We start from the raw sequence: 24,875 nt of genomic DNA on the forward strand, positions 1-24,875 counted from the left end.
AAAGCTGGAATGGTGCTGGAGTACGGCATAAAAAACCAACCAACTTTACCAGTCAAACAGTGTTTTGAAATTGATAAATGTTCAGGCTTGCCGGCACAAAGCTGATACAAAGCCAATTGAATTAGTTAGGCTTGCAATGCATTCATGACTTATGTCCAATAAGGTTTTAGGTGAGTCATCTCCTTATCAAGGGTATCTGGGTACGTGATGCATGCGTTACTGTCAACAGTATCCCCCTGGTAACAGACGATATAAAAGCCGGAGACGCCCGGAGTTGTTTGTGTGTTGACTGGAGTGCGTTGACTAACACACGGAAAGCTACCCCAAAGCCTGGCACAATGCTGAAATTGTCTGTCTTTCGACTTTTAGTGCGTAAGTGGTAAATATTGTTTTAAATCCACTGTTTCGATTGATCTAAGGTCCACTTATTATGTATCGTATCTTGAAAATCTCCACTCTTAATTTGAATGCTTCTTTGACTAATTTCTCTTCTGTAAGGTGTGTAAATTATGTATGTGCCTGATCATATGTGTTGTAAAAGCATGACCATTGATTCTGAATTGTTTCAACTTCAAGTATCCAATATATTTATACCAAAACATGATGTTCTTTACAGCGTTCCTGTTTGTCACAGGTGAGTGCATTATTATTTTTTTCTCAATTGTGATTGCAGTTAAGCTTACAATTAATTTCAATACGTTTATGCGTTCAAGAACACATTGTTGATTTAAATATACCACTAGATTAATTACAAGGTCTGGTTGGTCGATGTATTCACGTCCAGTCCTACATGTCAGTTTTGTTTGTTGAAAAAACGCACTCAGCAATAATCGAGCCAGAATCGATTGGACGATTCCGACTATGTGATGAGCATGTGTTTATGAAGCATGTTGTTTATAACGAAAACACCGAGCCTGACCACAAAATGCTGCTGGAGACACATTCTAGTCAGAAATTCCCGTGGAGGCGATGAAGAAGTACTGTTTCAATATCGCAAAAATTGGCAATTTGTAAGTCACAAAATTAGCTATTAATGCACAGTATATTTCATTCAATGTATATGTTATTTCAGCTCCTTCGGCAGCTATATGCACAGACGGTGGAAGTGAATGCTTGAATCACGGTACTTGTGACGTAAGCAGCCCTCCAGCCGTATGCAAATGTATCGGTGGATACACAGGCGACACATGTCAGAATGGTAGGTGACATGTTACTACAACAATATCCATCTCCAATTATCGAAACTCATATTTGATCTTCAATTCCTAATATGTAAACTGTTTCAAATGCTGCAGCCACTGTCACCCGTAGTTACATGTGTGTCTGGAATGAGCCTAACATCTTATTCAATAGGACGATACCACAGTTACATGTCCAAATGGTGTCTACGGATAATAGGGTGCGATGGGTTAGCCAAGAAGTTAAAGCATGACGCCGAGGGTACATATTTAAATTTACTACATGGGTGCAATTGATCTGTCTTCAAGATCCACGAGAACATATTACTAAAGGAATCTAACGCAAATCAAGATTGCCTCAGCTCTAAGGATTGTTCTGAGCTTCATTTGAACTTTACTTTGTTTTATTTAAATGGATATTTTGTAAAGAGACAACTTTAAATCTGGTACTAAATGTTAGTCTGGGGTTCAGTGTGTGGGACCCCTCCTTGTTTTCTTCCCTGTAATATGGTGCGAATTTTTCAAAAATACCGAAAGTCGTACTCATCCACGAGATATGATGGATGCACAGCATGTTTACAAAAGATCGCAAGTATGGGAGAATCCCCTGAGACAATTGGATCCTTGCTCATTTATCTTGATATGTGAACGTATGGCGACATAAACATGAAAGCCAACTGAGAAAGGTATGCAGACCTTTTATATGTACATCATAATGTAGTTGATGTACATATATTTCAGCTCCTTCAGCAGCTATATGCACAGACGGTGGAAGTGAATGCTTGAATCACGGTACTTGTGACGTAAGCAGCCCTCCAGCCGTATGCAAATGTATCGGTGGATACACAGGCGACACATGTCAGAATGGTAGGTGACATGTTACTACAACAATATCCATCTCCAATTATCGAAACTCATATTTGATCTTCAATTCCTAATATGTAAACTGTTTCAAATGCTGCAGCCACTGTCACCCGTAGTTACATGTGTGTCTGGAATGAGCCTAACATCTTATTCAATAGGACGATACCACAGTTACATGTCCAAATGGTGTCTACGGATAATAGGGTGCGATGGGTTAGCCAAGAAGTTAAAGCATGACGCCGAGGGTACATATTTAAATTTACTACATGGGTGCAATTGATCTGTCTTCAAGATCCACGAGAACATATTACTAAAGGAATCTAACGCAAATCTAGATTGCCTCAGCTCTAAGGATTGTTCTGAGCTTCATTTGAACTTTACTTTGTTTTATTTAAATGGATATTTTGTAAAGAGACAACTTTAAATCTGGTACTAAATGTTAGTCTGGGGTTCAGTGTGTGGGACCCCTCCTTGTTTTCTTCCCTGTAATATGGTGCGAATTTTTCAAAAATACCGAAAGTCGTACTCATCCACGAGATATGATGGATGCACAGCATGTTTACAAAAGATCGCAAGTATGGGAGAATCCCCTGAGACAATTGGATCCTTGCTCATTTATCTTGATATGTGAACGTATGGCGACATAAACATGAAAGCCAACTGAGAAAGGTATGCAGACCTTTTATATGTACATCATAATGTAGTTGATGTACATATATTTCAGCTCCTTCAGCAGCTATATGCACAGACGGTGGAAGTGAATGCTTGAATCACGGTACTTGTGACGTAAGCAGCCCTCCAGCCGTATGCAAATGTATCGGTGGATACACAGGCGACACATGTCAGAATGGTAGGTGACATGTTACTACAACAATATTCATCTCCAATTATCGAAACTCATATTTGATCTTCAATTCCTAATATGTAAACTGTTTCAAATGCTGCAGCCACTGTCACCCGTAGTTACATGTGTGTCTGGAATGAGCTTAACATCTTATTCAATAGGACGATACCACAGTTACATGTCCAAATGGTGTCTACGGATAATAGGGTGCGATGGGTTAGCCAAAAAGTTAAAGCATGACGCCGAAGGTACATATTTAAATTTACTACATGGGTGGAATTGGTCTGTCTTTCAGATCCAAGAGAACATATTACTAAAGGAATCCAACGCAAATCTAGATTGCCTCAGCTCTAAGGATTGTTCTGAGCTTCATTTGAACTTTACTTTGTAAAGAGACAACTTTATTTCTGGTACTAAATGTTAGTCTGGGGTTCAGTGTGTGGGACCCCTCCTTGTTTTCTTCCCTGTAATATGGTGCGAATTTTTCAAAAATACCGAAAGTCGTACTCATCCACGAGATATGATGGATGCACAGCATGTTTACAAAAGATCGCAAGTATGGGAGAATCCCCTGAGACAATTGGATCCTTGCTCATTTATCTTGATATGTGAACGTATGGCGACATAAACATGAAAGCCAACTGAGAAAGGTATGCAGACCTTTTATATGTACATCATAATGTAGTTGATGTACATATATTTCAGCTCCTTCAGCAGCTATATGCACAGACGGTGGAAGTGAATGCTTGAATCACGGTACTTGTGACGCAAGCAGCCCTCCAGCCGTATGCAAATGTATCGGTGGATACACAGGCGACACATGTCAGAATGGTAGGTGACATGTTACTACAACAATATTCATCTCCAATTATCGAAACTCATATTTGATCTTCAATTCCTAATATGTAAACTGTTTCAAATGCTGCAGCCACTGTCACCCGTAGTTACATGTGTGTCTGGAATGAGCTTAACATCTTATTCAATAGGACGATACCACAGTTACATGTCCAAATGGTGTCTATGGATAATAGGGTGCGATGGGTAAGCCAAAAAGTTAAAGCATGACGCCGAGGGTACATATATATTTAAATTTACTACATGGGTGCAATTGATCTGTCTTCAAGATCCACGAGAATATATTACTAAAGGAATCTAACGCAAATCTAGATTGCCTCAGGTCTGAGGATTGTTCTGAGCTTTATTTGAACTTTACTTTGTTTTATTTAAATGGATGTTTTGTAAAGAGACAACTTTAAATCTGGTACTAAATGTTAGTCTGGGGTTCAGTGTGTGGGACCCCTCCTTGTTTTCTTCCCTGTAATATGGTGCGAATTTTTCAAAAATACCGAAAGTCGTACTCATCCACGAGATATGATGGATGCACAGCACGTTTATGAAAGATCGCAAGTATGGGAGAATCCCCTGAGGCAATTGGATCCTTGCTAATTTATTTTGATCTGTGAACGTATGACGACATATACATATAAGCCAACTGAGAAAGGTATGTAGACATTTTAAATGTACATCATTATGTAGTTGATGTACATATACTTCAGCTCCTCCAGCAGTTATATGCACAAGCGGTGGAAGTGAATGCGTGAATGGCGATACTTGTGACACAAGCAAAACTCCAGCTGTATGCATCTGTACCGGTGGATACAAAGGGGACACATGTCAGAATGGTAGGCGACTTTAAGTTACCAGATTGTCGAGATTATGTTTCTCTTCCACAGAAAGTAAGATGTTCTGACCAATCGCAAATTTCTAATTTGAATGCCCCTATTTCCTATTTTTTCTCACTGATTTTTAGGTATCATGTTGTGCAGTTACAAGGTTCCATGTATCAGATGAAATATTACAATAATTCGGAAAGAGAACTCATTCATGTTTACATCTGTATAGAAAAATGACTGCATATGTCAATGGTTATCCACAACATTTTGTTCCTTTGAATCCAAATCATATCCTATGATAAGTATTCATGATCAAGTAAATAAGGATACGTTTCTGCACAACTATCATCCCCCGTTAGGTATTGTATTGTGTCTCCATCTTAAAACAATTCATCAGTAACTTTGCATGATTTTCGCCCGCCTGATTCTGAACGACGTATCATATGAGATGGGAGCTCTTATGTTGTCATGAGTTCCCAGCTTGTTTGAGTGTGCGTGAGTGAGTGAGTTTAACGTCGCATCGACATTATTCAAGCCATATAGTGACGAGACCAAGTTTAATGTGTTAACAATTGAGTCATCGATGCAAAGTAATATTTAAAATCAATTCATGCATACTATTTTTAAACAATTTATGAAACATATTTGAGCATAACAATATAATACAGTTTTAAAATACGGGCTGTAGGCCACCAGTAACCAAAGCTGGGCCACCTCGCTGGGGATCATGGGGATTTACGGTACCTCTGCTTCCTGCATGATACCCCAGCAGGATTTACGTTCTCCCTTTAGCTACTGGTGGTTGTGTATTAAACTAGCCAATATTAAAAGTTGTCAGCCATGAGTTGGTTTAAAAACACTGGTTGATGATAGTAACATCGATTATGATAGGATTATGTGCCACACATTGGGACAATATTTTTATGCTACGTTAACCTCCTGAACAGAGCCTTCAATAATGTCAGTTGATCATAGCATCACACCAAATTTAAAAACAAGCATTTAATTATTGACATACATATTTATGATTTATTATCGTCTGCAGTTACCGTATCACCTCATCTATTCATCCATTATCGTGTTCATCGTTCTTTGTCATTTGTGTGAGTTATATCTATATCTACCTTGATCACTTACATTCAAGTATGTATACCTAACTTCGTCACAATTTGACGATGAATACGAGTTCCAGATCGAAATCGAAAACTATTTAGGGTTTCAAAAACTTGTACCAGGTTCTTTTGTTGGTGAGGAAGATTGTGTTATATAGGTCTCAAACATTATATTAGATCAATATCCATTTTGTATTCACACCAGGCGCCGTCGTTGTGAGAATGTCAGCCTACCTGATGATCCTCGGATTTGCATCATATTGGTTCACCGCAAGGGCACATAATGTTTGAGATTGCTCTACCGTGATAAACAACAAGGCAGCATCACAGATAACATTTAATATATGTAATTATAACATAATTGGTAAATCTTAAATAAGTCAAATTTGTATTATTAATCATTATTTTATGAGAGCTTATGATTCAATAATACACTGGAGAAGATGGGCTTATAGTTTACAAATTTTCAAACAAGATGCTGACTTGGTTTGGTGTGGGTGATTCATTAACTTTCAGTTTGTTTTAATAAGACTATTGATTATTGTTGTCATTAACTGCGATGATCCGTTACAGGATCAGGTTGGTTCACTGCAGCTAAAAAGACAAAATCTCTAATAACATTTCGGCCTTTGATAACGTGTTACTGATGACGTGGGCCTCTCCCCGAGTGACCACTGACACAGAGTAAATGTTATCCAACTTTCTAGCTGCAGTGGCAGTTGCAAATTGGGTTCAATATCTTACAAATGATCATGGGTATTTCATACAATTGAATAAAGACTAGTACTTAAAAACAAAGTGTATGGGTGTTTTTATTCATCGTGGCGTGTCACAATGCAATGGAACTTGTTCAAAGTAACCCATACTTACAGGCAACAAAGAGTATTCGATAGTGATGCTCGGTAACTTTTTGAATAAGTATAAGGCGTCTGTCTAACCTTGAATATCTGTCTATTATATAACTACATCAAAGTTCTCAATGCTAGGTAACACACAATACATCTTCACAATATGAGGGCCTCAACGAAACTACGTATAGTCTTAGTCATAGAACTGTTATAGATGTACATCTTATCCTCAAAACTGATCATGAGGTGTACTATATACCTTTCAGATAGTTAAAGGTCCATCTGCGGTAGTAACTACCGCACTCTAGTGGGCGGAGCTTATATGAGTGATCTCACAGGTCAATATAACGTCATGATAACACATACATTTCATTGGTTATTGCGCAAATGTGTGACATCATGTAAGCACCAACCCACGTGCGCCATTTGACAACAAGGACGTAAGTTTTAATGGTAACAAATATCCATCAAACAATTCCAAGACTTTTCAAAAAACGCGAAGGTCTTTGGTTTCAAAACCTACCTGTCATCTCGTCTTCATAAAATGATACTGTGGAATGTCCACGATTTATCCAACACAGTCCAATACACAAATTATAGTTCTGCGCTATTCTCTGGACGAGAACGAAATACGTTTGTCGTGATGAATAAGAGCAGTGTAAATGAACAAAACACCATAATATGTATCAAGGCATCAATCGTTATCCTGTTGTGTACGGTATACCTGCAGTCTATGAATAGCATTTCTCACAATATATACGGCAATCAGTGATTACAACAGGTTTTTTTGTTGTGTGCGTTTTGCATTACATCTGGAATCTGGATGACAACGATCGTAAAAAAAAACTGGTAGCTAATGGTGAAAAATATTTTCAAGTGATGAAAGTAGGTTTTTTTTGGTCATTTCCGTCACAAATTTTCATTGCCAAGTGGCAGCAATGTGTCTTGGCAAAGTCACACTCGTCCGAAATTAGCTTCTCATGCCGAAGTCACTCGATCCGTGAAACTTGGCGGGTCCCAGTGACCCAGCTCCCTGTTGATTGGCATGCCAAGTGTCATTTACATAAGGCCATCCATAATTTCTGTATGTGTTTCTCACCTCAAACCGCAACTAACCAGAGAGCGGGCGGACGAAATAAAATATATTATTTATTACAAAATGTCTTTCAATAATTGTGTAAGTTATTTCATGACATTTTTTAAAAAAAGGTTTAAACACTTGGTACTAGAATCTAGTCTATGAATTAATGTAAGTTGACTTGGTTCTTTTATGACTGTGCAATGGTAGATCTAGTAGCATTTCTTTTATTACACATTTTCCACAGCGGCAGGAAAATTGAGACACGAAATCTGTAAATTATTTCACGGCCGAATGGAGATAAAACACGGACAGCCTCACTCACTTCGAAACGATGTTCAAATAAATATTTGTTCACATTAATTCCGTTATGTGCGTGAATTTGGATTACATCATGTTCATTAAGGTTATTCAGGTCGCTGGCTGCAAAGATCATCCTCTCTTGTAAACTACTTCGGCATGAACACATGTTTGGTCTCGAAGCTCAAAGGGGCGGTCGGGTAGCCTAGTGGTATTTGTCTCCATCCATGACGAGCATCTGCCATAATGTCGATGCCTCGACAATCTTCCTGGTCAATTGATTTCAACATTGTAATACACATCGTGTCATCACAAGATCCCTTCGAAATACCCACCCACGTGATCAGGGTTACGACCTTGGCAAGAATTGATAAATTAATTTGCATTTTTAGAAAAGAAATGTTTTCGTGAATACTATTATTAAAAAACACCCTGTTCATGGTACATTTGGATTGCACTGCGGATTTCTTTCATTTCTTTCTAAAACCTTTTTCTTTTCCCCCTTTCTGACTACGCGATCTCCTAGCTATAGCAACCACGCCCAGTGCGCGCATCCGCTTACAACTGTTAAGAACATTGCAAGTTCGTTTTTCTTCAATATGAGCAACACATTTTCATGTGACGCTTAATTTTACGGAGAGTTGTTCGAGGTGATCAGGGATGCTTTGGTCATTTCGATTCATTGGACGTTTGCTACTTTATCGTTGAGAAAGTTCCTATTCAAGATTACATCATTCCGACCGCCAACTCGAATCAACAAAATGGCGCCTCTCATCCCGCCCTTGCAAGTGCAACAGAAACTTTGATAAATTCAGTGCCGATTTTTGGGATTAGTGAATCAGTGTCACAGCCAGATTTTATTGTGGAGCCAGATGAAGGCGAATATGTTCGTTCACACTACTTTTGTCAACCATGCGTGACACGGCACAGGCAATCGCAGTAAGTTTGGGAATGGTGCGGCCACCATGTTGCAGAAATTCGTCGATTTGAAAACAGCGCTACCAATAGTTCTGGACGAAGACTTTAATGTTTGGAAAGATTGTAGATACTCGGAATTAAAGAAACGGATATTAAACGTAGCAGCAGACTCGTGAAGATCTGGGGTTGAATAGGTCTTCAGCAACCCATGCTTGCCGTAAAAGCCGACTATGCTTGTCGTAAAAGGCAACTAACGGGATCGGGTGGTCAGGCTTGCTGACTTGGTTGATGCATGTCATTGATCCCAATTGCGTGGATCGATGTTCATGATGTAAATCACTGGATTGTCTGGTCCAGACTCGATTATTTGCAGACCGCCGTCATATAGCTGGAATTTTGCTGAGTGCGGCGTTAAACAACAAATAAACAAACAAACAAACATAATCGTGGCAGCAGATGAAGGATTACTGTGGACAAAACGGGAAAGTGATCCCAGGTTGTATTTTAAAACTTGTTCGCGAAGTGTATCCAAATCCACCGAACAAAAGATACGTGGGACAAGTGTGGATCTAATGATCAAACTCAGTTTTGTGTTTGAAAATTCTGTGAAAGAACAGGAAATCCATAATTTAAGTTGTCTTGGAATATGTATATTGGAGTTTTCGTTTATCGTAAGTACAGTATTATCTAGATTATTATCTAGAGTATTGTCCTAATGTAGGTAAAAACATCTAGTATATTTCGTTAATTGTTTACACACTTCGACCACAAATGAATTGAATGTGTCACATGTACACATGACCATGTGCTTTGCTATTTATAGTGCAACCGTAAATAAGCTCCGCCCACCGTGATTGAAGCAGACGCCAAACAGGATCGATTCGTTTTTTTATGATAAAACTACAGAAACATGTTTTACTTATATCTAGATATGGAGCCATTTGTGGTATCCAGGGTTTGTCATTCAAGTTGATACGAAGTTTGACGGTCAATGGTGATTTTGTTCCCGAATGGTTTTCAAAAAGTTTCTCCCGACACTCGGTTGTGTTTCCATTGTCAGTCATTGTTCGAAAATGAAACCCCGCCACCTTGCGGGCTATTTATAGTCAGGGTGGGGCTATAAGGAACACACTATTTGTTTGAATAAATAAGCACACAAACAAACTCTGCTCTTTCTCCGAAATATGTCCATGGTAAGATGCAAGAAGTACAAGGCAATAGCTATTTGGCTTTCAGATCATCACAACAACAACCTATTGTGGGTGAGAGTAGCTCCCCAGTCATCTATGTGATTTATTGGGTCGTGTAGTCAGGCTAGGATGTTTGCATGTCATGCATCATACACCGAGGGCATGGGAACTTGCACATGATATGAATTTACCGATTATTTACAGGCCGCCGGCATACAGCTTGAACGGTTCTGATTGCAGCGGTAACTAACAAACACACACTTGCATGGTTCTGTGATATATACATATATACTGTTTTTGCTTTGATGGAAGACATGTGGTATATTTTTTATACTGTTTAGGGTTTTATGGGAGACATGTACATGTGGAGAACATTTCTAAGTTTGAAGCAGTAGTGACCAACAATATATCCAATGCGATTCCGTATCTTGACTGTGTTTGTGACGGGTTGGTTGGTTGGTTTGTTGTTTAACGCCGCACTCAGCAATATTCCAGCTATATGACGGCGGTCTGTAAATAATCGAGTCTGGACCAGACAATCCAGTGATTAATATCGTGTACATCAACCCACGCAATTGGGATTGATGACCGTGCATCAACCAAGTCAGCGAGTCTGACCACCCGATCGCGTTAGTCGCCTTTTACGACAAGCATAGTCACCTTTTACGGCAAGCATGGGTTGCTGAAGACCTATATAATTCTACCCCGGAATCTTCACAAGTCTCATGTAAATATTGACGAAAGGTAAAGAAGCAGGAATTGATCTAGCAATTTGTCTACATCTCGACTGTTGCGCGTATTTCCTGACCATAACAAGGCATCTAATGTGCTATACTCTTTAAATAACGTGGGGGATACTCGGAAATAACTTAAGATTTCAAAACAAATTATGAGATATTAGTTTCTCGTAATAGTTGTATGATAGTAATGAAAGAATTGGGAACACATCACATCCGATAGTGAAGTATGACAGTAGATGTTATGACCGTCAACAATCTTGTAGGACAGCATGGGGTAAGATGGGAAATTTCAGGGTAGACGTTTTTTGGAGGATTTGTCAAACATTCATTCACTCGACGAGGCATCAGGCGATTTGAGGGGTCTGTCACTGGCCAAGTTCAGCCAACGTGGTCGGCGGCCTATGACGTTGAGGCATACGTCTCCCTGTCATATCTGGACCGCCTCCGCGGTCTAGTGGTAGAACGTCCGCACGGAGAGCGGAAGGTCCGGGGTTCGATCTCCGACCGCGTCATACCAAAAGACGTTAAAAGATGATACGTGTTGTTACCCTGTCTGGCGCTCGGCATTAAGGGTTAAAACAAGGACTGGTCGGCTCGGAGTCAATATACTGTGTCCGAGTGGGGTATTCGTGTTAAACTGCGGCATGGTAGCGCTAGCTAGCGCTATAAATCGGCATCAGTCCGGACTAGTACAAGCAGCTACACACACACACACACACGTGCATGCAAGTCGCTATATAAGTGCAATAATCTTGGACGCGACGTTAAACCCCATTTCACCTCACCTCACCTGTCATGTCTGAGATGTGTTCAAAGTTGGAAAGGTCTGGGCTCATTGCTGACCATGGCATTTTATGGATGTTGTCCTGCTGGAGGTGAGCATTGTCGATTCGTGCAGGGTGAGGATGGGCATTGTCGTCCTGAAAGACAAAACGTTGACCTACATGTCCTGCAAAAGGAACAACAAAGGGTGTCAGTACGTTGTCCTGATGGTACTGTCCAGTGACCCTTCCTTGCACAATATAATTGATTCATCGCCAAATCTGTCAGGAGGTCTCAGGTTGACATTGATTTGACGTTCATTTCGACGTCGACAGACACGACGACGCCTGTCAATGATCAAGTGCATAGTGAATCGGAACTCACCTGAAAACATGACACTTGACCAGCGACGATTACCCCAGTTTCGACTTTGTGTACACCATTGATGTCTGTTGGCAACATGACTATGTAAGGAGCGGCACGTGGCCGTCGAGCATGAAGATGAGCTGTATACAAACGATATCTGATAGTCTGCCCCGTAACTTGTACTCCAGTAGCCTGATGAAAGTTTCCAGCAATTTGATTGACCTTTGGAGCTCGATTTCATAGAGCATGGTATCGGATCAATTGATCGACGTTCCTTGAAAGTGTTCAGGAATGACAAATCAGGAATGACACCCTACGCACATGTTTGTAGCTACTGCCTGGGGCACGTGCAATCTATAGGACGTGTCTTGGTGTTCATATTACAGACATAAACATTCTTGCATCGTATCTTTGTCGTCAACACTTATCTTCGTTCCAATAATTGGTATTTACATAATTATATATTTCATGATCACGTATCTTTTTTGACACGCTTGTCGTAAGCAGGGACTAGCAGGATAGAGTGACAAGGGTCGGTGACAGTGATGAATATCATCGTATCTGAATTGCATAGATCAATGCGCATGATGTCAATTACTGGATTGTCTAGTCCTGATGCTATTAATATAGACGTCATATAGCTGGAATATTGTTTGTTGTGGCGTTATACAACAAACAAACAAACAAACAAAACATATTTGAAGAGCATATATCTTAGAACACAATTCATTTTATCAAGGTAAGGTGACAGGAGTTGCCTACCTTTAGCGTGATAGAACTGATTTACTGTTCAAAGCTGCGTAAAATCTTGGTTTTTATCACAATAAGAAAGTATTCTCATCCCACATTGAACACTTAGACTGCTATCTTATTAAACCGGTGTGACATGATGCTATCTGGGTTTGGAGATCTAATTAGATATAGAAAGATAATATTTCTATTGTATAAGAATTTAGTAATACGCTTGTGTTAACTCGCTGGCGAGTATTGGCAATCAACATATATTTCAGATAGCAGAGTAGCTGCCAACCCTAAAATAGTGGCTTATTTAAGAAGGAACCCCTCCCCGCAGCAAAACCACATTTTTCCTCCCAAGATGTCATTTGTACATCAGCAAATGCTGGTTGTGGTGGTTTTTAGTGGTAGACATGTTTTTTCGTGGTTAAATGCACATTTGTGTGTCAAATTAAGTAAAACAATTAAATGGCTCTTAACAAGCCAGTTTGCATAATGGAATTTATCATATAATGGGTAGGTTTCGCGGAAGGATAAAGCCAACGGATAAAAACGATATCCGTTGGGGTAATATGCGGATAGAGATTCAAATATCAAAGGTCAAGCAGGGACTACTTTCACTGTTTATAAACAAACATGGCGTCGCCCTTGTCATTCGGCGATCGAGTCCCAATTAACCATCGGGAATCTGGATAAAATACAGAGATAGTTGCCATCATTATCAAAAGAACAGTCTAATATACTGAAAATCAGTGTATAACTGTGACGTAGCGAAGGCATTTTATAAGTTTTTGCAACTTTGGAGAAACAATTTTGCGAGGGCACGAGGCCTAGCCAAGCGGGATCAGTAGCCATATCTGTGCTTGTAGACCTCTGCGGCTTGATACCTTCTCAACAAATTAAAATAGTTGGATTTGGCCGAAATATGTTTTAATTGTTACCTTGTTTCGTTTTGTCGCTGTGTGTACATCTGACTACACTGCTTATCGTTATGACAGGACAGACCGACTGTCAACAACGTCTGACCGTGGCCGTAACGTCTCGTAGACTAGGTTTAGAGTAGCTTCCCTTTGACAAAGGGCAGTTACTCTAGTGGACAGACCGATGGATTGCCGCGAAAGGCAATTAAAACAATTGTTGTTTTGTGTATATGTTGCTTCGCCAGTGTATAAGAAACAGATTTCAGTTGGAACTATATTGGCTTCTGTAACTGTCCGACTGACACATCACTTACCCTGTGACGTAATAAATATTAATGCGCTCATTCCAGGAAAACTCGCAATGTTTCGGTAATGTTTGTGAGAGATGGAAATCGATTTTGAAGCACAGAATTAAAGAATGACATTATATGATAAAGAGGTTATCATGCTTGTGTGTTTGGGGATGGTAAATATCCTGTATTAGGAATAAACACTATGTATTTAGCTCGCAAAGGCTCGCTAAATACAATGTTTATTCCTAATGCAGGATATTTACCATCCCCAAACACACTCGCGTAATAACCTCTATGTTCATTTTATCACAAAATCACTGTGCTGACTTAGTAAACCTACAATAGAGTAAACAAACAAACAAACAAGCAAAATTGTTCATATCGTTTTATGACCCAAAATTTGTCGAAAAACAGGAAATAATCTATTTTCATTTTCAAATTGTTACAAAACCGAAGATAATGTAACGTCTATATTGACAATCATGTCGTTTGGTATCTAAAAATTTACCTGAATGCTTTAGGATCTTATACAAAATAATCTACAATTAATGTAGGTACAATATAAAATATGAAAATGTATGATCCCATTCCCATACTGTTAAAAAGACAAATATTATTAGATATTAAAACCATTTACTGTGACAAGAATAACATTCTTGTACACCATATCGTTTCATTTGAACACAAGAATCTTTTAAATATCTCACATATTTGAGCTTGAGTAATTTGATTTATCCAACATGGCGGACAAAGGTGCCTCCGAGATGGTCGCCCATACAGGACAATGACAATATTTCGTGTTCACTTCGGAATGTAATAGAAATGTAAATATCAAAATTTAGGTTTCGACCAAGAACTCAATCTATCATGTTACTGTCATGTATAACATAATTATCGCCGATGTTATGTACTATAACTGCTCATACTATATATTGACTTACTTTGAAGTGTCAACCCCAATTATGTTTCTAGGTTTGTCGGCACCATTGCCGTGCTCGTTGGTTTCACAGAAGTGGTAGACGTCTGAGACCTGCATCACTTCGGGCTTTCCTCCCACATTAAGCTGACACAAATCGTGATATAACTGGAGTGCTGTTAAAAGCGGCGTTAAACCCAACTCACTCACTTACTGAAGTGTCATGTGAAGCACTTATTCGCTATTGCTTAATGTTGTCAGTAACTCGTTAACGTATCCGTTATTTAGCCTTCAGCTTCATCATCATGTGCAGAGTTTTGGAAACCAGAGAAAATGCGGTGTTCAGTACGTGACAGTCCTGGCATGAGACAAGGGCACTTTCTAGAGACGACATAATGATTTGTCAGATTAAATGAGTGATGTATATGCAGCCATAGTTTCGTCTGACATATTGTCGTCATAGCTCTCATGTGTTGTTTGAAAGCATATTCTGTAGGTGGGCGCAAAATATCTGCCTTGTCAGTGTTGGAAGCCTGGACATAGCCCAGGTCACCCAGCAGGGGGACGAATGCACTGGCAGAGTTTAGGGACACCTCTAGGAGGTTCAATCCAAATTAAAAGTTCTTCAACATTTCAACATGTGTCAGTAATGATGAGAAAGCTGTCTTCTATGAATTTATAATCTGACTTCACCATAAGAACATTCATTTTTGTTTTACAATGCTCTTCTAGATCACAATTACGTGTATGCAGCTGCATACTCCCGGTTCACTTACAAATATATAACAGAGAATACCCAGACTCGATTATTTCAAGAACGTCGTCATATAGCTGGAATATTGCTGAGTGCGGCGTAAAACAACAAACCAACCAACTAACCAAGCAAGCAAGCAAGCAAGAGCTTAAACATGTCCGTTCAAATATGCATATTTCTGCAATCCTTACTCGACTCTTGCTAGCTGCTGTATTTATCAAGGCCAAGTGATGAAATATTCAGATATTCAAGTATTCAGTGTCTAAATATGTTTCGATTGGACATCAGATATCGGTTGACATTTCTCTTCTGACTCGTCTTGACTCTTTGTGAGTTTGATATAACGACATGATTGTTTCGGCAGTAGATATATGTCAACGTACCTCGTGTTGACTCTTTGTGAGTTTGATATAACGACATGATTGTTTCGACAGTAGATATATGTGAACGTACCTCGCAACTAATGAATGACACCAATATCTATATTCCACACTTTTAATGAACATGTTTATGTTGAAAACATATTGATATGTTGGGATACTGTGCCAAAACAAACCAGATAATCACGTAATTGACCATATAAAAAATTGTGTCGGAATAAGTAGGAAGTTAAATGCTCTATAACAACATGCGGAACGTTTGTTTCATAGTAATTAAACGCCGCAATCGCCTCTGGACCAGTGAGGCCAGTGACTGACATCATGAGAAACTGGGATCTGATGACATGCACGAACCAAGTCAGAGAGCGTGACCACCCGATCCCATAAGATGCCTCTTACGAAAAGCATGGGTTGTTGATGACCAATTCTAACCCGATCTCCACGGGTGATTTACAGACAGATTTAATTGCATGAACCGTGTGTACAAATAATCAAAAACTTTAACAATAGAATTCACCGCACGTCAATGATTGTATTTACAAAACTTTGAGTACCAGAAGGGCAGTATACAATGTGGCGTCGTTTAGTTTGTAGTACGCCTGGCTGCTAATCCTCATGTTTCAATTTCAGATAGAAGTAATGGTTTCCAGATAATAACACCAATACATATAGATTACATTTCATTACAGAAGATATGTTCATTGTAAATTTTTAACAGACAGGTCAAGTTCCTTAAGCCAAATCGATAAATGGTATGAAGCTATAGGTATTGTAAGGGACACATAAAAACGACAACTGGTCTGGGAATGGCTGGTGGATGAGGACTTTTGGACAGACTGATGGAAAAGAACCTTATTATAAAAGTTTACGCCGCAGTTGAAAGTAAAAGTGTACAAAAATTTAGCGTCATTACTGTATTCGTGTCAACAACTCAGAACATGAATACATGACGGCGTATACGATCTGTCTGATTAATTGTAATAATTGTAATTGTAACGTCTAGCCCGTCTGTAGTGACATGGCAAAACATACGTTTTTAAATAAAACCAAAATGCATCATGTTAATGTACTAATCTACCTTTCAAAACATATATTCCTTAACATTTAGAAATCTCACGCTGACCCATGTGTTGAATAAGTTCACTAATCATGTGTATCTCGTAAAATCGATTCTCGTCATGAATGTAAATAAAAGCGACAAAGAAAGACATTGTACCGATTGCGACTGTGCCAGAAGCATGTGTTTATTAATCACCATAACACAGTGATGATACCAGGTGTTCGCGAAAAGTTGAGCGTATCTTGTCCCACCGGGTATAACGAATGCTTCATGTATATATTTAGATCTTGTCATGGTGTTATTGTTCCTTTCATAAAGCAAATATGTCCGCAAAGACTTCACTGTGAGCAGCTGTTATCATTTGTACGCTTAGAACATTTTCCAGGGATTATGTGACCACCAGATCCCGTTAGTCAACTCTTGCGACAAACTTGATTGCTGGAGATGAAGTACAACCCAGATGTTCACGGGTAAAATAACAGATGAGCTCAAACGATATCTCCCGGGGGCTTTCCCGATCACATATCGACCGAAGGACATAAGCCTTAATGTTCAAAACTTCGAAAGTTGTTTCAATTAAGACCACATTTTACTTCATGTATTTTATTCACAAACAGTCAAACGGAACTTTTTGGTTAGTGTGGATGTGATTCAGTGCAAGGCCAGAACTTCATAGCCGTGACGTTATAGCACAGTATCAATAAAACTGGATGTCACTTTGGGAATGTGACCTATATGAAATAAACGAACGTCGCCACATCTGCACAAGCAGTATTTCTTACGTGACCAATGTACCCCTTGTTAAAAAAGAAGACATTTCGTTCAATTTCACATTTTGAAAATACAGCACAAATAAATGCAATATTTATTGAGTAATTCTTCATGGATATTTTTCAGTGTAATGAAATTATTGGGCTTAAAAAAATCACTTGAATTACACAAGAACTTTTGGATCTGTTGGGCAGTCGGACAAAACCTTAAGACATGAGCATCCTTTTTTACAAAGGGATGCTTAATCTGACATTCCCTTCAGCATCAGTTATAATTTCCCCAATCACCAACAAGAAAAGCAAATCATTACACTGAAACATCAAAACGAAATTCGTTTTATGACACATGATTACATCATTTGCGATAATACATCGTATGTCAATTTTTATTTCAAGGGTTTATGATGTCCTTGTCCTTTCACGTGACCGAAATTCCTATTCATAGCAACGAAATCATATTTCGAGAAGAAATGATAATTCCTCGGTAATTTTCTTCTCTCTAAATTTAATGTCCTCTAAGGGTTTTGAGTACAGTTGTATGTCTTTAGTTTTCCAGCATAGTATATACATTGTACAAATCGTGCGACAGTCCATTGTGTTAAAGCAATCCATGCACGTGTGTAAGGCAAACGTAAACAGCAATAAGAAGTGAGACAGTGTTTCACTTATTGCTCAAACAAGTATTGGTTGTTTATCGCCGCACTCAGAAATATTCCAGCTATATAACAGCGGTCTGTAAATAATCGGATCTGGACCAGACAATCCAGTGGTTGACATCATGAGCATCGTTCCATGTAATCATGATACGATGACATGCCCCAACCAAGTCAGCGAGCCTGACCCTCCGTTCCCGTCAGTCGCCTCTCACGACAAGCAAAGTCGCCTTTTACGTGGATCTACCCAACATCTTCACAATGCGAAATACATGCACTATATATTCTTAGATGGCAATGACGCCGATATTCAAACAGGATAACACGAATCTTTCAGCAAATGCAACATAATGCTGTTACATTGTTTTTTTTAAATAAAGCGACATAACCCTTTCCATATCCAATAGAAATCTCAGCATGAAGCAAAGACTATATCATGAGCATGTTTTTATAAATCACTATCAAATAGTTTAAGTGTCTATTTCTTATATTTTATAGTTGCAGGTATACAGGTATATTCCGTACGGCCTTTCGATTCTGTATGTGTGTATTATTACGCAGGTTATAACCGTTTAATTGAACAATATTACATAAAGGGAGACCAGATAGAAATAATGGTGCCGTTTGGCTTTGAATTGTGAACATAAGTGCTAGATTAATTTCATTTTGACTCCAAACCTATTTAAAACATAGAGCGGTCCGAGATACACAAATAAGACTTCACAATTAATTCATTAGGGAGAGATAATCCGTTGTTATACTCTAATTATTAAATTTGACTTTACATATAGTGTTAACGCACATAAGGTTCAAGCAATGTTACAGATGTAATCCCTATAAATGTACTAACAAGTGATTGATTGAATACTCCGCCATGACTGTCTTTCACACAAGTGGTTGTTACAAAGCATTGCGTGTCAGGGAGTCGCCCTAAGTCAAACGGTGCCTGCCAACGAACTTTGATCCACGCAATTGGGATCGATGACATGCATCAACCAAGTCAGCGAGCCTGACAACCCGACCCCGTGAGTCGCCTCGTACGACAAGCATAGTCGCCTTTTACGGCAAGCATGGGTAGCTGAAGACCTATGCTACCCCGGATCTTAACGGGCCGTACACTATGTGAAGCCAAGTCATGATGTCCCGCGCCGTGATGTTACAAGAATAGAGCTATAACGCTGCATAAAACCAACTCACTCATTTATTTCCACCGATAACACTGACACTTTACATACACTGTACATGACGGTGTCACCTGGCTGATTATGGTATTTAAGGACTTGAGCTCACAGAAGATTGTGGCGTTGTTATCAGTGTTTGGAGTTTTATTCAATATCGTTTAATACACATATGGTCCACTAAATACCACCCTCCTGGATAGGATATTCAGTCTTGCAATTATTTGGTTCTTGCAAAATGTTAGGTCAAGGGTTGTGCAGGTTAGCCAACCTGGTTACAAGTATAGATGGTAATGTCAACAAAATAGTAGACACTCCTCTAAGGCTCTTAGGGGTGGAATTCCGGTTCAGCATGGGTTCCCAGCAACCTACATGTATGCTGGTTGCGTGAGGCGACTTACTGGTTGGTTGCTCATGATGTCAATTACTGGATTGTCTGGTCCAGACTCGATTATTTTACAGACCGCCGTCATATAGCTGGAATATTGCTAAGTGCGGCGTTAAACAACAAACAAACAAATCAAGCGATCACCTCAGTGGTCTAGTGGTAGAGCGGGAAGTCCGAGGTTCGATCCCCGGCAGCGTCATACCAAAAGACGTTAAAGGATGGTACTTGTTGTTACCCTGTCTGGCGCTCGGCATTAACGGACTAAAACAAGGATTGGCCTGCACGGAGTCAGTATACTGTGTCTGAGTAGGGTGTTCATGTTAATCTGTTATCTCAGTGGCCTAGCACTATGAATCGACATCAGTCCGGACTAGTACAAGCACACACACACACACACACACACACACACACACACACACACACACACACACACACACACACACACACGTGCCTGCATGTCGCTAACCCATATATGTACAGATCATTGGTACTTTTGTTTCAGAATCATTTGAGCAAAAACGACCACTTGAGTTTAAATGGTAGTCTAATCATATCTTATCATACGAAGATAAATTGTCTTAGTACACCATTTATTACAAAGGCCGACAATATCAATATGTCGTGTTGTCGCGCCTTTAAGATAGGACAACAACGGGACATATTTTGACATTGTAAAATGTCGCGTTGTTTCATTGTCATTATTTTTCAAAGAGAGGCAATATGACAAATAGTCAAAACATTTTTGCTTGTTTTTATATTGGTTGGTTGGATGGTTGCTTGTTTAACGCCGCACTCAGCAATATTCCAGCTATATGACGGCGGTCTGTAAATAATGGAATCTGGACCAGACAATCCAGTGATTGATATCTTGAGCATCGATCAACGCAATTAGGATACGATGACATGCATCAACCAAGTCAGCGAGTCTGACCACCCGATCCCGTTAGTCGCCTCCTATTTTAGTAGTAGTAGCAGAAGTAGTTTTGACTAAACTGATCTTTTGATCAGATAAACGTTAATTTTTCAACATGTTTTCAAGATTAGAAAAAGCAACAAGCAGTTATCTATTCCTCATGAAATAATGAGCAAAGGCCATTGCCAACATTCAAAATTTATTTCCTCGAGAGAGATTATCCGTTTTTCTTTGTTGATGGTAGTTCAGTCTTTATTTCCGTAATTCTTGACCAATGCATGTAATTGCAATTCAAGAGGGTGCGGAGAAACATATTCAACCAGTATCGAGTGCTACACCCATTAACGAACCTACGTGCGTCATGTGTAACCCCTATATATACTCACAAAATGTGAGTATTTCGAAACCCTATCACAAAAGGTAGTTACTAAGTGTAAGAGAACCTGGTAATCTATTGATCATGTGTTTGTGTCGAACTTGCTTAAGTCCTAAGCGCATGTCACACAAAGGACACCAGTGTATAGCAATGTTTAATTCCCTAATACGGTCGTGCACGACACTATCAGGCTGTTGCCACAAACAAACCAAACGACGTTGATTTCCCCGAATTGATCCTGATAACACATGCGCTACAACACGCTTGACTTCCGCATTGAGCTGCCTGTGCTTTGAACCCGAATCACCCACACTTTTTTGTTTTTCATTTTAACTTGTTCAAAGTACAAAATTTGACAGATGTAATCCGACCTGAAGGTAGTCAATACTCATGATGTATACTTATTCAATTTGTGACGTTACGCAAACACAACCTTAGACCAGGTGCGGGACGTTACCTTTGAGAAGCGCCAAATACGTTCTAAATATATACAAATGTTTAATTCCTTTTATAGTACGGTTGTACATAAAGCTGTCAAGTACGAAAGCCTATTGGGGTCAAAACTGAAATATGGAAAAGACACGAAAAAGAAATTCGTTATAACGGAAAAAGATTCGTTATTACGGAATACGGAAAAAAAATTCGTTATAACGAAATTATTTCCGAATTAACGATTTTTTTTCCGTTATAAATAATTTAATTTCCGAAAAACGAATCTTTTTTCCGTTATAACGAAATTATTTCCGTAATAAAGAATCTTTTTTCCGTTATAACGAATTTCTTTTCGTGTCTTTTCCATATTTCAATTTTGACCCCAATAGGCTTTCGTAGTCAAGCTTTTATCGCGAACGTGAAGCAAAACATTTTAATGTAAAGTATTGCTGGTTAGAGAGTCGACATTAATAGATGATACGTGGTTCCAGGCAACGAACTTTGTAAGTGTTAGTTACAAATGGCAAAACTACCTGATTCGCAAATATCCAAATAGGTTTTAGAGATTACGTAGCACCACGTCGTAAATGGTCTTACAGTGTGTTTGGATTCACAAAGCAATCGTTGCGCTATGACTGTCAAAACTCTACGTTTAAATTTATGAGTTGTGAAATTAGCCCCAGGGTTATGAGAAGAAAGTAACCATCATATACCAAACTAACACAAAGCAGTATTGCACTATTGAAAATTACTGGCCGCCATAAAAATGTCATGTGCTATTAGCTGGTAACCCCAAATATTGTCAGATTTATGTTACAATTACTAGTAATTAATTTGTGAGGATTGCAAACGTTAAACTGCCTGCTTTCAACATTCGAGAAAACCCACACATGTTACACACTGAATTAAATACTTTGATCTGAAATAATTATTAAGAATTAAGAGTAGAATACACAAGTGAAGGTTCTACAAGGACAGGCGGCTACGGGAGGAGTATATTCATCATGATGATATTTTCAATAGAACATGTAGAGTTTTCTGTCTTGCAGTTTCACACCAGAAGTTATCCATAATAAATTTGCAAAAACACGAAAGCCCTAAACTCGCGCAAGAGGATTTCACCGAATTGATATATGGTTGCGACCTGCGTCACAAAATGCTAATCTTTCTAATAAACTGCCATGGCATTTAAACCAAGTCCTCCCAAGAAAACACACACACACTATTTCAACTTGGTCCTTGTGATAGATCTTATTCAAATAGAACAAAGTAGAGACTAATTAGGCATGGATATAGAATGCGTCACGTTACGCAAACACTACCTTACACCAGGTAGGGAAAATTGCCTTGAGTAACGTCACATAGCTTGGTATGTAGATGCATTTCAACGAAGAATACAAGCATGGGTACATGCGCACTGTAACTGTAGTTGGGGCCAATTTGGAAAAGAAGGCAATCAATTTGAAACAAATTAATTTTTGCATTTAAAAAATAGGTACTTGAAAATCTATCGTAAATAATCGTAAAAATGGGTACTTGAAAGTTCCGCTTTGGCAAATTTGATTGAACCACGTTGCTTGTGTTAGCTTGATGACCTTGAGAAATAGTATTTGTGTTTTGTATTTTCTTGAGGCAATACTTTGAAGGAAGACTGTAATCGCCTACTCGTAGGGATATCAGGAGAAAAGCTGAACCGACCGCTGAAGATGCAGAATAGGTTTGTTTGTTTGTTTGTTTGTTTGTTGTTTGACCCCACACTCAGGAGTATTCCAGCTATGACGACGGTCTGTAAATAATCAAGTCTGGACCAGACAATCCAGTTAATAACGTCGTGAACATCGACCTGTAAATCATTGATGACAGCAGGTGTTCGCGAAAAGGATAGGCATGTTCTTCCCGACCTGCAGAACCCGCCACGCACACATTGTGCATAAAAAAGTTGGTGATTTTTGCCATGCGACCACGGCCTGCAAACAAAATAGAAAATCAAGTGACGCATCAGAAAACCAATTGACACGATAGCGCATTGATAGCGTGTACATGAACAAATCCCCAAAATGATTTGAGAGAGCCGTGAAGAAACACTTGAGAAATATTGGCTGCTGAACATATTTCCATAATTATCATGTCGGAACAAAGCCAAGACGATTCTCTCGGAGAACACATTTGCTGACACATATAGCTTTCCACTTCACGCACGCATACGCACTTGAGGATTGTTCGGTTATAAAATGTGCAACTATTTTGTCTGTTATTTGTTTTATTACCATTGTAAACATAATCTTGTTCGCAAATACAGGATCAAATATTAAGTGAGTGAGTGAGTATGGTTTTACGCCGCTTTAAACAATATTCCAGCAATATCACGGCGGGGGACACCACAAATGGGCTTCACACATTGTGCCCATGTCGGGAATCAAACCCAGGTCTTCGGCGTGACGAGCGAACGCTTCCCGACCGCCCCATCAAATATTAAGGGTTCCTCGTAAAAAGTATTTATTTTTAGTTTGACATATCCTTTACCACATGGAATCATGTCTTGTTTGATTTGGGCATGTAAGGAGGCAGAAGGTGGCAATTGTATAAGGAGTGTGAAAATGAGGAGAATGTCGGATGTAAAGCGGACCGCCAATGAGGCTTTGGTTGTTTTTTGTTTAACGCCGCACTCAGCAATATTCCAGCTATATGACGGCGGTCTGTAAATAATCGAGTCTGGACCAGACAATCCAGTGAATGGTATCATGAGCATCGATCCACGCAATAGGGATATGATGATATGCATCAACCAAGTCAGCGAGTCTGACCACCCGATCCCGTTAGTCGCCTTTTACGGCAAGCATAGTCGCCTTTTAAGGCAAGCATGGGTTACTGAAGGCCATGTCTAACCTGGATCTTCACGGATCTGTGGCTTTACTGACAGTTCACAATATTCGTCAGGGCTTTAAGTAACAGTAAGACACCACGTTTATCGGCAGAGTGAGTGAGTAAAAAATTATAGTCACATCGGCAGTATTTCAGCCATATCGTGACTACCAAAAGTTATACATAATATATACATTTAAACAATAAGAGCCTGTCAACAAAGGACAGTGAAATAACTAGATCACAGGATATTATTTTAAACTAGTATACAGTCATAAAATGATTTCACTATACCCAACGATACAATATAAAAAAAGGATATAGATCGTCAGCAACTGAAGATAGATCACCTCACTAGGGACCATGGGGACT

The 24,875-nt window shown here is 39.2% G+C and overlaps 1 protein-coding gene across 1 annotated transcript; it reads left to right on the forward strand.

Annotated features, from left to right (window-relative positions):
- Positions 1–338: 338 nt before the first annotated feature.
- Positions 339–5,962, forward strand: LOC139466916 (notch homolog 2 N-terminal-like protein B). Its single transcript, XM_071248640.1, has 7 exons — positions 339–372; positions 617–634; positions 1,073–1,198; positions 1,920–2,045; positions 2,767–2,892; positions 3,592–3,717; positions 5,877–5,962. The coding sequence occupies exons 1-7, from the start codon at positions 339–341 to the stop codon at positions 5,960–5,962; spliced, it is 642 nt and encodes a 213-aa protein (XP_071104741.1).
- The last annotated feature ends 18,913 nt before the right edge of the window (positions 5,963–24,875 follow it).

The sequence above is a fragment of the Haliotis cracherodii genome, unplaced genomic scaffold, assembly GCF_022045235.1.
Source record: "Haliotis cracherodii isolate W230 unplaced genomic scaffold, xgHalCrac1.p SCAF_19, whole genome shotgun sequence".
Classification (NCBI taxonomy): domain Eukaryota; kingdom Metazoa; phylum Mollusca; class Gastropoda; order Lepetellida; family Haliotidae; genus Haliotis; species Haliotis cracherodii.